Source organism: Myotis myotis, unplaced genomic scaffold (assembly GCF_014108235.1).
Source record: "Myotis myotis isolate mMyoMyo1 unplaced genomic scaffold, mMyoMyo1.p scaffold_m19_p_1, whole genome shotgun sequence".
NCBI lineage: Eukaryota > Metazoa > Chordata > Mammalia > Chiroptera > Vespertilionidae > Myotis > Myotis myotis.
Window position 1 is genome coordinate 70,252,047 of NW_023416313.1, and position 15,775 is coordinate 70,267,821.

Sequence of the window (15,775 nt, forward strand, 5' to 3'; positions counted from 1 at the left end):
GTAATAATGTAAAGTACAGATAAGTTTTATTTCTTCCATCATTTCAATGCCAAAGAGAGCTCTTTGTGGCAGATAGAGTTAATGAAACCGAAAACAAATTTCCGAAGTCAAAATATTGACTCCTCAGTTCTACATCCTTTTCATGTTAAACAGCCTCTTTTTAAAAAAATGAATACCACTAAGTCTCTCTCTCTCTCTCTCTCTCTCTCTCTCTCTCTCTCTCTCTCTCTCTCTCTCTCTCTCTGTTAATCCTCACCTGAAGGAATTTTTCCATTGATTTTAGATAGAGTGGGAGGGAGGAAGGGAGGGAGGGAGAGATTGATATGAGAGAGGCATCAATTGGTTGCCTCCCACACATGCCCCTGAACAGGGCCAGGGATTGAACCCCATAACCCTGCTACATGCCATTGATGGAAATGGAACCCGCCACCCTTTGGTAGGCAACACAACACTCTAACCATTGAGAAACACAGGCCAGGGCCCACAGAGTTTCTTAATCCGACCACTGCTTCACCACGCAATAGCCAAAATCCCATTGACATGACACTCCCCTATGTCCCTTTCTCTCCATCTTGTTTTCTTATTCCTACTGATGCTCAAGCCACCACCCACTCCCTCCAGTCACTATTACAGTGACCTATGCCTGACCGTTTCTCCTCCATATTTCCAGTCAGTCCAGCCACATCCCTGTGCATGGAGCAGCACTGACAGTTTCCATGTTCTATTTCTGACCCTATGGGAAGGGAGCGGGGGGAGGGCTGTGGGGCAGTGTTTATAAAGCCCATAGCAGTGGACAGTGATGTCCTCAACCTTCATGTTCACTCACCACTCACTCACCCAGAGAACTTCCAGTCCTGAAAGCTATATTCATGATGAGTGCCCTATGCAGGCAAACCATTTTTTATCTTTTGTACTGGATTTTTATTATAGGTTTTTTCCCCAGCCCTGTCGGAATTGTGTCCATTCTCACTAAGTTGTTAGCAACTGACCATGGTTTGTGGTTTCCTTCTCTATAGTGTATCTTTTTTTTCATGTGTGTGTATTGATTTTTAACATTTATTTTACTTTATTATTTAGAAAGAAAGAGGAAGGTAAGGGGTAGAGAGAGAAACATCGATGTGAGAGAGACACTGATCAGCTGCTCCTGATTGGGGGTCTAGCCTACAACCTGGGCATGTGCCCTGACTGGGACGAGAAACAGGGACTTGGTGTGTGGGCTCACACTCCACCACGGAGCCACACCCGCCGGGCTAGCGTGTCTTCTGATAAAGGGCTTTTGGAGAAAGTGCCGTTGAAACCATAGGAATGACTCTCTCACGGTAAAAATTCAGGTACATTATGAAATTCCTGAAGATAAACTCTGGTGAATTTACATGGACAAAGCATTTTTTGAACCAATTTATGATGAGCTTGTGGTGATGGTGGGTGAAGTTGTTATAGTGAAGTGATATGAACAAAGCAATTCTTTTCCTTGATACTTCACTGAGGAGTGTCAATATTTTACTGCCCTAATCTCCTTTTCCAGGTGAAGTCTTTTAAACTCAAAGGCTACCGTCTCCTCCCTAACCTATTAGTGAATGTTAAGGCTTACATAAATAACCCCTATATTTTCATCTAAATTCATATTCATTAAACTGTAAACAAAAATTAAATTAGGTGTGACTTTACAGCAACAATGATAAGCAACAAAATTTGTTCATGCTCATTAATCTGTTGAATTGGAAATATCGGACTGAATTTTAAGTATGCTATAGAAAGCATAGGAATTTTGGTGGATGCTTATTAACATGTAGGCTCCTACTAACATGTAGGCCTCAGAAAACACTTCTGAGAGAAATGGGGACCACTGAGCTGGGTGTTTCAGCTGCTCTTCACTAAGGGTTTATCCTTGGACTTGGGGGCAACCCAGAGCATGAGAGCATGCTGGAGAGCATTTCTTCTCTCTCCTACTTCCCTTCTTCCATGAAATATCATGCCAGGCACTGTTCCATGCTGATAAAAGAAAGATAAGCAGTGATTCTCACTGAAGTGCCAAAGAAAATAAACAAACACAGTGAATTAAGTGCTAAAATAGGACACTACACTTAGAGAGGAGGAAACACCTTGTTCAAGTATTCAAGGCGAATTTGACATCGCAAAGGAGAGGTCATTCCACATAGAAGGCTTATAAAGAAAGACCCGGACGGTTAAGGAAACCTGGTGTTTGCTGAGCATCGTTCCATGTCTGGCCTGGCTGAAGTTCAGGGTCAAGTGGAGGCAGGTGAGGTTGGCTGAGGCAGATGTGAATGGCCTTACATGCCACCTTAAAGAGGTTGAACTTAGTCCCATAGACAATGTGGAGCTATTGGGAAGAAACCTAGATATCCCCAGCATTTGGACTAAAACGATTTCGAAGTATACCTTGACAAGAATAACATAGCATTCCAGTTTAAGTCAACTTTGTTCTTAGCTAACCATCTGTATTCATCAGTTTCAAGCTGTATCTAATGGGAGACTCCTCTCAGCTGATATTAGGAAGCACAATGTGAAAAAAAAAGAAAAAGATCGAAGGGCTGCTTTGGTTGGTGCAGAAAGCTCAGCCCTTTCTGTAAACTGTTCTAGAGAACAGTTTGCAAATCAAAGTTCTATGTTCCCCAAAGTCTGAATAACTGAAGGATCACATCGATATTATCTTTGAAGGGAGCCCTTCTTCTGTCCAGTACAGCCCCTTCCGTGCAGCCTCACACAGGCCATGGTGTCACCTGAGTCCACTCAGTGGGAGGTATTTACACTCCACTGCTGTGCAACAGGCTCCTTCATCAGCACCTTCCACATTATGATAAGCAGGCATCCTTCTGATTTAAGCAAGATGGTTTGGAATTAACCAAATCAGTATGATAGCTCTCGCGGCTCCTTCTGTTCACCTTTTTGGTTCCCTCCGTCTTTCCTGAGGGCAGACCCTCCCCTCTGCGGTGTTTCCATTCTCCCACAGGCATGCCGATGTGTCTGTGCTGCCTCTTGAAAATGTGGTCACCAGGAAGAGGTACATTTCTTTGGCTACTTCTTGCCTCCCATTACAACGGATGCATTTTTTAAATAAACGAATTTATCATGAAAGGGCCTCATCAGGGGCTTTTTCTGGTGAGTTTTGCCTTAAAATATAGACGAAAGAAACACCTATGAAACAGAGTAAAAATGGCCTTAAAAAGCAGCTCAGTGTTAAGCCAGACACTGACTCATGGTTTGATGGAGCGCTGACATTTTACATCATAATGATGGAATGCTGACATTTTACATCATAACAAAACTGATATGCTGTCAAGACTGCCAGTCTTTCCTCCCCTCGCTGCCACCCCCCCCCCCCCCCCCCCCCCCCGCCCATGGAAAAATAAGAACCTTGGACAGTGAGAGGAACATAGCTAGGCTCAATGTTTGTGGAACGAATAATGTGGAAAGCCACACGCCAAGAGGAAAAGAAGGTATCTTTATTTTGAGGATCTCAGATGTGTCTACTGACTCAAGGAGCTTCCAGTCTTAGGAAATGCAGGCCCTCAGGCTGGACAAGCAGAGAGGTCCCTGCTTCTTAAATGAGTTTGACAGGCAGATGAAGTGAGTGGAGACATAAGGTAGTCCAGGAAATGTGTGAGACATCTAAATGAGGCCATTCCCACTGGCCCTCCTATAGGGGCCTTGGTTTGGGGGCAGAAAATGGATGTGTGCTAAAATTTATTACTTCCCATGGATGTGGTGGGGTGGGAGGGAAAGATGCTTCAGGACCAGGTCATGCTGGAGCCTCGGCTTCCCCATAACCCTTTAGGGGCTGATACCTCAAGGTGCTCCCGCTTTGACACGCTGCCCCAGGGCATGCCGGTCCAGCTGTCCACACAGAGATGCTCTTTCCCCCTCCACTCTGCTCCCCTTGTCATTGTCATTGAAAAAACATTTTAAACCTGGCTGGTGTGACTCGGTGGTTGAACGTTGACCTGAGAACCAGGAGGTCATATTTCAATTCCTGGTTAGGGCACATGCTCTGGTTGTGGGTTGCTGGTGGATCCCCAGTAGTGGGTATGTAGGAGACAGCCAATCAATGGTTCTCTCTCATCATGGATATTTCTATCTCTCTCTCCCTCTCCCTTCCTCTCTGAAATAAAAAAAAATACATTAAAAAGAAACAGTTTAAAATGACATGAGCAGAGAATCCTATCTAATAATAGACAAACATGGTGATTGACCGTACCTTCGCTGTGCCTCCCATAGGCTAATCAGCATGATATGCAAATTAACCACCAACAAAGATGGCGGCTAATTTGCATACTGCAGGCAGGGCGGGACAGCGCCATCCCACCTGCTCCACCACCACCTGGGCCTGCTATTTGCGACCCAGGGCAGTGGGGCGGGACAACGCCATCCCGCCTGCCCTGCCGCCATCCAGGCCTGCTACCTGTGACCCGGGGCAGCGGGCGTCCGTGTGCGACCTGACCCCGGGCAGCTGGGCAGTGCAGCAGCGATTGGCCAGCCCGCCCGGCCTCCATCCGGGCATCCTGTGTGCGACCTGACCTGGGGCGGCCAGGCGGGGCGTCCCCTGTGCGACCTGCCTATGGTGCCCCGTGTGCGACCTGACCCAGGGTGGCACCCCAACCCCTGATCGGCCCTGCTGTGTGCACGACCCGGGGAGGCGGGGCAGGCACTGAGGGATCAGGCCTGCCATCTGCCACCTGGGAAGCGGGCCTAAGCCAGCAGGTGGTTATCTCCTGAGGGGTCCCAGACTGTGAGAGGGCACAAGTGGGGCTGAGGGACACCCCCCCACTCCCTCCCCCACCAGTGCACAAATTTTTGTGCAGCGGGCCTCTAGTCCTATTTAATAAAAGGCTAATATGCAAATTGACTGGACAGTAGAATGACTGGTCGCTATGACGTGCACTGACCACCAGGGGGCAGACGCTCAACGCAGGAACTTCCCCCTCGTGATCAGTGCACTCCCACAGGGGGACCCCTGCTCAGCCAGAAGCGGGGCTCATGGCTGGCGAGCGCAGCAGTGGTGGCTGGAGCCTCTCCTGCCTCCGTGGCAGTCGGACATCCCCCAAGGGCTCCTGCACTGTGAGAGAGTGCAGGCTGGGCTGAGGGACCCCCCAGATGCACAAATTTCGTGTACTGGGCTGCTAGTATTTTAAATAAAAAGAATTGCTAACCTAGGGTCAGTGAAATCTAGCTCTGACTCTTTGAAAAGCTAGGGAAAAAGTCAGCACTGAGATTGAGCCCCTTAAGAGGTAAGTCACTTTGGGGGAGCATGTAGGAGGGAGGCACGGAAGAAGGTTGTTTCTTGAGTGTGTGCACCTGTGTGTGTGTGTGTGTGTGTGTGTGTGTGTGTGTAGTCAAAGGTTCACTGGCATAAACAACTCAAGAATTCAACAATTTCTCCAAAAGTGCAGGAGATAGATCTAATAACCAATGACATGGCAGTGTTATCCCTTTTGGAAAAATTACTTCATTTCTATATTGATTTCTTTGAAAGAATTATTGAAAAATATACAGAATTACTTTCTTAACTACTGACCGGAAAGACCAAGCAATACTCACATCAATTGATTATTTTAATGTCAAATGTTTATTTCTATGCCATAGTCGCCTCAGCACAATTTGTAAAAGGAATCCAAAAAAAAAAAAAAAAAGATTTTTTTTGTCAGGATACTTTCTCTGCAGATATAAGAAAGAAAACAAACACCTTGGTACCAGAATTACCATTCCTTTCACATCATTCTAATAAATTGCATCTAAATATTTTCCTTGGATATCATTTTTTTTTTTTTTAGGACAGAAAAATATCCACAAGGGGGGAAAAGTTTGGATTCATTAAAATAAATTTGGGATAGTCTTTGTCAGACAATATATCTAGAACATCTTTGTTTTGGTACACTATATCACTAATGGTCATATTCTTATTAGTTAATATAATAGGCATACTTTATTACATAAAACAAAGTGCACTGAAAATGAACAATGTTAGAAACAAACTGAAATTTGGTGTATCTTAAATCTTCCTGTGACTAGATATTAGCTGAAGCGCTGGTATACAAATTTTCTATCAATACAAATGCAACTCTTGTCTGTGATGAAAATATACGTATTAGCTTAGTTCTTTTTGCTTTAGCAGATAGGGCATCCAATACAACTGAAACAACCTGATAACAAATGGTTTTTGTTTTTCCAATCAAAAGGAATGATCTGGTTTCTTAACTGGCTCCTGCACCCAGGGAGCCAGAAGAGGGCATTTACTCTTTAAATATAGTTCTCTTGTCTGATTCGAGACAGAGATCCACCAAGTCTCTTACAGCGGAAGTAGGCACCACGCCTTAGATCACGAGGCCCCCCCGAGAAGCCGGGCGGAGCGATGCTGTGCTGCAGGGTGGTGGGCCCAGCACCTAGAAGACAGCGTGGTGGTTGTGCACAGAAATCCCTTCAGCAGACTCAGTGAAAGGATGAGAGTTCTTTAAGTTCATGCACATTTTATTGAGTAGTAATATAAAATGCTTTTTCTTTTTCATTGTTACAAGTGCATGCTTTGATTGCCAACATTTCAGAAGTCAAATTACAAAGGCAAGGCTTTAGGCTGTAGTGAATTACTTGGGCACTTATACAATTGTTAAAAAATATGAATGGACTTTTGTTGTTGTTTTCAGAATGAACCAGTTGTAACCCGTAACTGATATACAAAGGGAAAAAAGTGAAAAAAGTACATAGTTTGTGGCACATGACAGAACAGAACAAAATAACTAAATCGTTATGACATTAACAGTTACCATGCATTTAGAGTTTCACATGTAACTACAAACTTATTTAAATTTCACAAGGTTGCTAAACATGCTAACCATCTATATGTGCACTGACAAGCTTATGTTAAAAACTTTTAAGAATACTCTCCCCCTTTAGATTTTTCAAAGCTTTTTTTGATTACAAAATTTCAAAGGCATTAAGCATTTTATAGAATATAAAGTACGCCAGTATACATACATTTCCAGTATATGTCAGACCACTAAGCGCATTACAGTCCCATACAGGCCGATACAGCCATTTTTTTTTCTTAAAAAACATGCATAGGCAGGTTTATTTTTACAGAATATAGATGCTTTATCACTGTACTTAATATGGTATCTTGTTCACTATACTTAAAAATGCACCACTCATAAATATTTAATTCAGCAAGCCACAACCAAGACTTGATTTATCAACAAAACCCCTAAATATAAACAGCAAAAAAAGATAGATGTCATTATTCCAGTTCTTTAAAACTTAAAGAAAAGAAATGAAAAGATATTCATTGCGAAATTAATAAGTATTATATTGAAAGAAGGGCATTCAAGCACACTAAAGAAACCTGAGGTAAGCATAATCTGTACAAAATTAAACTGTCCTTTTTTGGCATTTTAACAAATTTGCAACGTTCCTTTTTTTTTTTTTCTTTTTCTGTTTTTTTTTAAGACTGCCTAATTCATTTTATAGCCATTGTCTGACAAGAGTAGCAAAACATTATCAATAAATAGTCCTTAGTTTGTACATCATTTTGTTAAAAATGTTTGATGTCATCCATTTTTAGTGCTGCAACTGTAAACGTACAATAGAGTAAGAAATTAGACAAAGTTTTCGTGTCCAGTAACATGATGAAAGACCTTGCATTACTCTATCTAGGAGTCCCCAATGCAGGAGGAAAACAAGTTCATACCCTAACATTGCCGTATATACTAGCATTAGCTTTCTTTTTTTTTAAACTTGCTTTTCCTATAAGCATTTTTAAAAGGTATACCAAAAGAGGTGTTTAATCACCACCCTCACCAAAATATAGTTTATTATCTATCTCCCCCTCTTTTCTAATGATAGTGTAAACTGGATCCAATTCCTGGCCCCCACAGCAAGTAAGCTATCTTCAGAGGCAAGAACATACAACTGCCAATATGCAGCAACCCCGCCATGCCCTGCAGCTCGAAAAAGAAAGAAGGAAAAGAAAAGAAAGAAGGAAAGAAAAGAGTGAACAGGAAGTGGTCACTGAATATTGCTGCTATTACTGCCATTGCTGTCTGTGCCGTTAGTCTCTGAGGCGAGAGCCTTGTTGATGGAGTTAAGGTTGGCGTCGGAGGGCATGGCATCTCTGCGAGGTGGCATCCTCTCGTTAATTCGGTCTAAGCCCTTGGCCTCCTCGAAGCTAGTGATCTTATGTTGTGGTGAAAATCCTTTGATAGCTAAACAGAAAATCATTAAGAAAAAGAAAAACTGGGTTAGCCAGAAGACGAACAAGGGCACCGCTCTTGCATCAGGTGCTGTTAGAGATTTCGCAGTGAGAGATGGGAATCCTTTAGTAGAGAAGAGTGACGGGATCTGAGCACAACACAACGGCCTCCTTACCATCCCCGCAGATAACCAAGGGTTGGGAAACAGCCAATGTCTCTTGCCAAGCAAAACGTCCTCTTCAAGTTAGTGAGATGGAAGCACGTCTCTCTTCTTCACGGAAGTTTACATAAACAAAACCCGAAGCGGACATGGAAAGAGGAAAGTGCTACCAGGGCCAGGTTTCTAGAGCCAGCACGTATCAACGGGCCACGTTAGTGGGGTTATTGAACCAAACGCCCTGACTTTGACCAGAACACCGCCCTGCTTTTACTATTCCATTCTGCTAGCAACAGCAAGTCCAATAGCATCGCTGAGGTAGGTACATCTAACATTCTGGTAAAGAGCTTAGAGCAGAAGCTAAAAGATAAAAGGTATTAACTTGGGGCATTTCCATGCCATCTCAGAATCCCAGAAAGACTTCCTTGACAAACAACTCAATAATGGCATGAAAACAATAAAATGAAAAGCTCCCGTGTCTCCACTCAGCTTTGGGAGCATGTGGAGTGGGCCCAGAGGTGAGAGGGACTCAGAAAAACCAAGATCAGATCACTAAGTAGAAAACGCTCTCTGGCCTTCAGCAGTGAACAGGCCAAACTGATGTCCATCTGGTATCCATTCCTGCCCAAGGCAAAGAAAACTCTTTCTTGGTAGATCAATGTAGACCTGAGTGATGGTTCAAGCATCACACGAAGAAAGTACCTTTCACAGTTTTTTAGCAAAAAAAGAATAAGACTAGTTTTGGCCCCATTCAATGAGTTTTCAAAGGGGGGCATTGATAGCTGATTTTTTTTTTTTTTCCAGCAAACCTTAGTGTGCTCCAGAGACAGATAAGGCATATCTGTTCTAGAAACGAAATGATTTCTTCAGTGGGTGCACCAACAAGTTAGCTGAAAGTCAAGTACATAAATGGGGAACCAATGACATCAGTTTGCTTTACTCCCTGTGAAGTGCAAGCCAGGTACCCAAGGGCCAATCGCCAATGCCAAGTTAGGCTGCGTCTCCGTGGCTGATTAAGGACAATTTCATGGCACCTTTATCCTTCCCACCTTATCTGGGAAAAAAAGGAAAGTGGTTTCAAGCTGAAACTTTGCCAGCCACTCCTACACAAATGTGCGGTGCCTTTGATTAGTATGGATGAGATTCTTAAAAGATACACACAGTTGCTTCTAAACTCATTAAGCGATGAGAAATAGCTTGCTCCCCCCTCTGCATTTTAAAGGTTAGCATCATGGTGATTAGTCAACTATGAGAGGAAGAAGATGGGGAAATGGGGAAAGACCAAGGCCCAAAGCAAAGCTTCTTAATTCTTCTCTAATTTAGTAATAAATTGCAGGATAATAGAGCTGTCTAATGAGCACCCACCCTGAAAACTAACTTAATTATTTTGAGAGACAAAACAATGGCACAAAGTGGTACTCTATTCTTTTTCTAAACCACTAGGAATACCATTTCATCAGAATTAATAAGTATCAAAAGTTCATCATCATGATTAATTTTATTAATTTCAGTGATAAAAGTGGAATCTCTGGGTTTAAAAGCCAATAAGATGGGAACATAGAAATTCAGGCTCTAGTTAGGACAATGCAATATGGTCAGAATGGGGCTCCGTTTCTAATCACCCCTGTCTAGCCTGGTATGGAAGAATGTGCTCTGCTGTAGTTGCTGGTCAGACAATGGGTATTAGCAATTTACATTGGTAGTGTACTTAACACAACACAGAGTCACAGAAACCACAGAAAACAGCCAAACTATCCACAAGAATGCACACTGCAGATTAGAATGTGCTGAGAGGAATAGAGAATTCCCACATAAATAGCAGTTTATTCACTGCTATTTAGGAAGCAGTTGTATTTTCTCTTACGTTGCTATCATTTCCCCTACTACATCCAAATCATGTACAAATTAAAGAGTCTAAAGTGGCACTTGTAAAACATCACATCAAAGGGCCAGATGCACACAATTTGGGGAAAAACAAAGAGTTATCTTTGCAAGAGCAAAATACAACTGAAGAATTTTGTTTTAAAGGGGAACTTCAAATTATTCTTTTTACAATTTCCAAAGGGTAGGTGTGTGTAATATTAAAAACCGTGTTGATATGCAGTTCTCTCATAACTATATACTTAAAAAGCACTTAACTCAAAACTAATTGCTAATGGATCAAGTCTAGTGTCCTTGAGCAGTGCCAGGACACGGTCGGTGATAGACATGACTTGATTTCCCCTGCAGCACCTAGCAGAGGGCCTGGTGCAAAGCAGACACTCAATAAATGTTAAACAATTGAGTGAATTCTCAACAGCCGCTTCGCTTGTTAACGGCCACCTCCACAGACACTAGCTGGTGCTAACTGTACTAGAGATTCCAGTAGGTTAAAATTTGATAAGAGTAGCAGAACTGTTTATCTCATACACAGCTGTCTCATGTTGGATTATTGTTTAGAGACATAAATTAATGTTGAACTACAACAAAGCACTATTCAAATGAACATTTTTTTTCCTTGCTAGAAATTTCTGAAGACTAGAATTCATAAAGCTATTTTTATTCTCTCCTTTTCAGTGCTGACTAAAAGTGATTTGAGGGAGGGACATGGTTCAGCTCAAAGAGTATTGTTTTGTGCGTTATTCGTCAAAACAGCTGCCATAACCCCCACCCCACATCTTTCAAGATATATAATCCTTTTGTTTTCTGTGATTATCCTAGGTTCATTGTATACAAAGGCAAACATAGCTTTAAGGGAAAAAACAAACAAACAAACCATAAAAGGACACTTTCCCCTTTAAAGCAAGAACATTTTGGTTAATACTGAGCCACAACTGTTAGCCCAACACCCACACACTCTGTACAAGCTACAGCAAAAATAAAAAATAAAAATAAAAAAATGAATACACCCAGCAGAGCCCTTATCTGTTGCAGGTACAACAGAAAGGGGACTGGCCAATTTACCTTCATCAGCCTCAATAGCCTCAACAGTAGCTGAAGAGAAGAAAGGGGGTGCAAAATGAATGAGAAAATGAGCAGAGGATTTTTAACTCTAAGAACAAATCAGTGACGATCAAGGGAACTAAGAGAATTCATGTTCCTGTAAGTGCTGGATTCTGGCACAGACAACAAAACAGAAATGCTAAAAAGAAAGAAAGAAAGAAAAAAAAAAACACAACAAAATGATGTTTAATTTATAAGGTGGATACACACCTCTGAGTGAACTACTTTGGTTTTTGCTCATTAAATAAATGACAGAGTGACCCTTTAGGAAAACACTCAGCGAAGTTTTCTTTTACTGAGATTGAATTGATAAAGGGACGAGGTCAATCTAAAATGAGCCTGTGACTTGCACCAATTTCAATAAAACCACTGCTATGCTTGGTGATTTACAGTTTTAAAATACCAGGGGGAAAAATGGCAGAATTTGAAGCAGTTGCCATAATGTCAATGGGGTAATTCATGCTATTTAATATTAGGTAGCCCATTTTCCTACTGCAATGGAAAAGGGGCATCAATTTAGAGGAAAAATGAAATCAATGTGTCTTGAGCTGAAAATGAATGTTTTTATAAAGACCAACACCCAGCATGATTAGAATGGTGAGAGAAAAGAGAAAAGGAAGGCAATGGTATAACTTGGACTTCTTTTACCAGGCAATCCAATTTAAAATCGATTTTCTTGCGCAGGGGCCATGCTAATCTTCTCTGTATCGGTCCAATTTTAGTATATGTGCTACCGAAGCGAGCACAAAATCGTTTTGTTTGTTTTTTTACTGTGGTATTATTTCTTGGAACGAAAGTCTTGAAAAGTTATAATCAAGTGGTAACATGCCAGTAGCAGCGATAATTCTATCAGCCTGTTAAAGCAAAGGCACCCTAAATACTGCAAGTCTGCGTATTTCAGAAGCAAAACTTTGAAGGCCCATTGCTTTCCCAGTAATTATTATAATAATGTGAGGGTACATATTCCCACTGTACAGGTGTATGAATCTTTCTGTTACCAAGGATAGTTGATATTTCCTTAATTAAGTGCTAAAATGCAAAACTTCTCTACGTTTACTTCCAAAATGTTTCTATTAAAATTCTACCCCTTGACTTTAATATGCACATTTCTTATAATTTAAGGATTTAAATCTAGGGCAACTGCCAAATGTGCACTACAATTTACTTACGGTGCATTCTAAATTCCACCACAGAGCAGAAATAGTGAAGCTTTAAGTAATTTCTCCTTTTAGACAATTGAAGGGCATCAGAAAATGGATTCTGAAATTGTATTAATGTATATGGTTTAAAATATGTACTGAATTTTCAGATTCTTAGGAATAATAAGGTTCTAATGCTTATGTTCCCTGTGTGTATGTGAGTTCAACACAGAATAATACAAACAATGGTTTTAAAATAAAGTGAACAGAAGAGGTAACTGAATAATCTAAGTTAAATACCAGTGAAAATCTGGAAATCAAACAAAGAATTGTAAGAACTTAAGATAACGTAAGTGTAAAAGTAAACCAAAATATGTGAAACCACACCAGCATCAACATACTAGAAATATGTACTGCCTGTTAAGTGTATCCTTCTAAAGCAAATGTGGCCATAGTTTCTGATAATACACTTGCAGTACCTTAAAATGTGCTTATCAAAAACTATGCAGATCTCAATGAGATAGTTGTGCATTTTGAGTTTATAAGTGATCCATTGATATGAATGTTGTCCAGAGCATGTTTACTGTGATGGGAAAAATGCTCTGTTTTATAAAACAAGTTGCTAAAATAATTTTTAGGTGTAAACGGGGAATTTCCTTAAATAATATATGTCTTCCTACTATCATTTAGAAATGTCCTCTTTTGTGGAAACTCAAAGATATTGGTTTTGGGATAAATTACTATGAAAATAAAGAAAACGAGAATGCTGCTGCTAGGGGTTGATTATTTAGCAGTACCATATGCCTGAAGTTGAACACTACGCTCCACGCAGAGAGGTGGGTCTAAACAATGTAACCATAAGAACACCTGAATCTTCTAGTTTGAGGGATAGTGATAGAAAAAAGAAAATACACAAAAAGATTCAGGGAAAGATATACAAAAATTAGCAAGAGGCTGAGATTGTTTTGAAAATGTTATAGTGTATTTTTGTTTTCCCTTTTTCATGTTAAAGACTAATTTAACAGCAACACTTCCATTAATGATAATATCAATGGAACTCTCATTAATGATAATATTAGTTAAAATAGGTAATAAAACAAAAGTAAAAAAAGTAAAAGAGTGTGCCCTAACTGGTTTGGCTTGGTGGATAGAACTCCAGCCTGCGGACTGAAGGGTCCCAGGTTCGATTCTGGTCAAGGGCATGTACCTTGGTTGCGGGCACATCCCCAGTAGGGAGTGTGCAGGAGGCAGCAGATCGATGTTTCTCTCTCATCAATGTTTCTAACTCTCTATCCCTCTCCCTTCCTCTCTGTAAAAAATCAATAAAATAGATTTAAAAAAAAGTAAAAGAGTGTATCTAGTAGGGTAGCCACTAGCCACATGTGACTGTGTAAATCAAATTAATAAAAATTAGATAAAATAAAACACTTTCTCAGTTGTACTAGCTATATTTTAAGTGTTCAACAGCCATATGTTGCCAGTGACTTCTGTACAGATAGAGACATTTCCATCATTACAGAAAGTGTTATTAGAAAGCACTCGTCCAGAAAGCTACACATTTTAATACAAAATCTCTGGGTCTTTTAAAGGAAATGTTTTCATTCTTTTCAGAAATGAAACATGGTTATATTCAGTCTGTTTTGGGGGTATAAATAAAAGACATATATGACTCCCAATTTCTACTCAAGTGGATAATGAAATTATCCTTTTTATATCCTTCCTACATTTTCCACTGAAACCTAAACTTTGGGATGTATATTTGTACGTGTGTGTGTGTGTGCGTGTGCGTGTGTATTTCATCCATCAAACAGACAACCAGAACATTTAGTAAAAATGTAATTAAAACTTTGTTTTTAGCAACTGGTTGACTGAGAGTGGGCAAACCCATTATGCATGTAGGCAACCTAAATGAGGTGTCCTGTCTCAAGGCCTGCACTGTGGTGACCACGTGAGCGCCTCGGGAATGCAGGGTGGGGGAGACTCCGTTCCCACGCAAGAGGGAGCTGAGTTGTTGAACATGACTGGTCACATGGATGTGGGGGTTCAGTCCTTCTTTGAGCCGAGAATAAGACAGAGCTTCAATGAATGAGAACTCAGGGCTCTAACGACACAGCTGACTAGAGGCTCCTGGCACAGTCAGGTCACAGTGACGGGGCTGCTTACCGCTTTGCAGAGTTTGCTTCCCTCCAGAGAGCACTCCGCTGGGGAGCATGCCTGTGGGCGTCAGGCCTTTCAGCGTCAGCACACTCTCGCTCTCCTCTCTGGAAAGGCACAAGGTGAGGGGGGCATTAACTCTCATTTTCTGTGTGTGTTTTTTTTAATGTATTTTTTATTGTTGATAGTATTACAGATGTCTCCCATCCCCCCTCCTTTTCCCTCTCCTCCCAGTTTCTACCCGCCCCCCCCCACCCCCCCCAAGGTCTTCACTACCCTATTGCCCACGTCCATGGGCTAAGCATATACATTTTCTCTTGAGAGAGAGAGAAGACAAATGAAAAAATTGCATGTAATAACTCACATTTACATCTATCTTGGCTCTGTAGATTTTTTTAACTTAAAACATACTATATTTTTATACATTGGTATTGAAGTAATGTTATGTAAATGACATGGCTGAGTTTACAATTATACAGCCGGGACGGTTCAGTCCCTTTGAGTACTGAAGATACAGAAAACAATTCTGATTATTAAGCAGGCATCATAGTACACAGTGGCTGCTGGGCTTCCTCGGTGGGATGCAGATGTTGACCATGAGCCCAGGGGAGTGTGGATGGGACTTTTCCAGCCCAGGCTCAGGAAAAATGAGTGAAGCTCATTTGATTTGGGAGAGAAAATCAGGGAGAATATGGAGTTTATGGGAGATATATCTCCCCCGGCATATGGGAGATAAAAAAATAAAGTCCATGTATGAATCAGGAAGCTAGGAGTTACATACAGTGGGCTGAGGAATTTTGACATTACATGATAAACATGCAAAATAATGGCAACTAGCCAATAATGCAATAGGTAAAATTTCCCAGCTTTCCTTTTCAGCAGCCTCTTTCCCCACTGCTTTGCTAATATAAAATCGCTTTATTACTCATTATGACAAATGTTTTACAAACAGTTTATGTACATCATTATTTCATTATGATTGAATTAATCGTAATGATTAAATAACCATGAAATAGGAATAACCTCCTATATTTCCAGACACTGTAACCCTATATAACTATGTAGCAGACACTGTAACCCTATATAACCCCAAAATCTTTGATTTCTTATATATCTTATGTTTATAATATCTGTATCTACCCACT

At 41.0% G+C, this 15,775-nt stretch overlaps 1 protein-coding gene and 1 non-coding gene across 4 annotated transcripts in view; both read right to left on the reverse strand.

Annotated features, from left to right (window-relative positions):
- Positions 1-5,773: 5,773 nt before the first annotated feature.
- PPP3CA (protein phosphatase 3 catalytic subunit alpha) overlaps positions 5,774-15,775 on the reverse strand; it is a 314,121-nt gene continuing 304,119 nt past the window's right edge. For 2 of the 3 annotated variants that reach the window (XM_036340758.1, XM_036340778.1), the window contains exons 12-14: positions 14,640-14,737; positions 11,299-11,328; positions 5,774-8,210 (exon numbers count right to left, since the gene is read on the reverse strand). In XM_036340758.1, the coding sequence (XP_036196651.1) occupies positions 8,014-8,210; positions 11,299-11,328; positions 14,640-14,737 (325 nt within the window). In that variant the 3' untranslated portion in view covers positions 5,774-8,013. The remainder of the gene's footprint in view (positions 8,211-11,298; positions 11,329-14,639; positions 14,738-15,775) is intronic. The other variant, XM_036340768.1, reaches the window with a different exon arrangement.
- On the reverse strand, positions 11,980-12,083 carry LOC118661415. Its single transcript, XR_004969336.1, has one exon. It is a non-coding gene; the product is annotated as a U6 spliceosomal RNA (small nuclear RNA).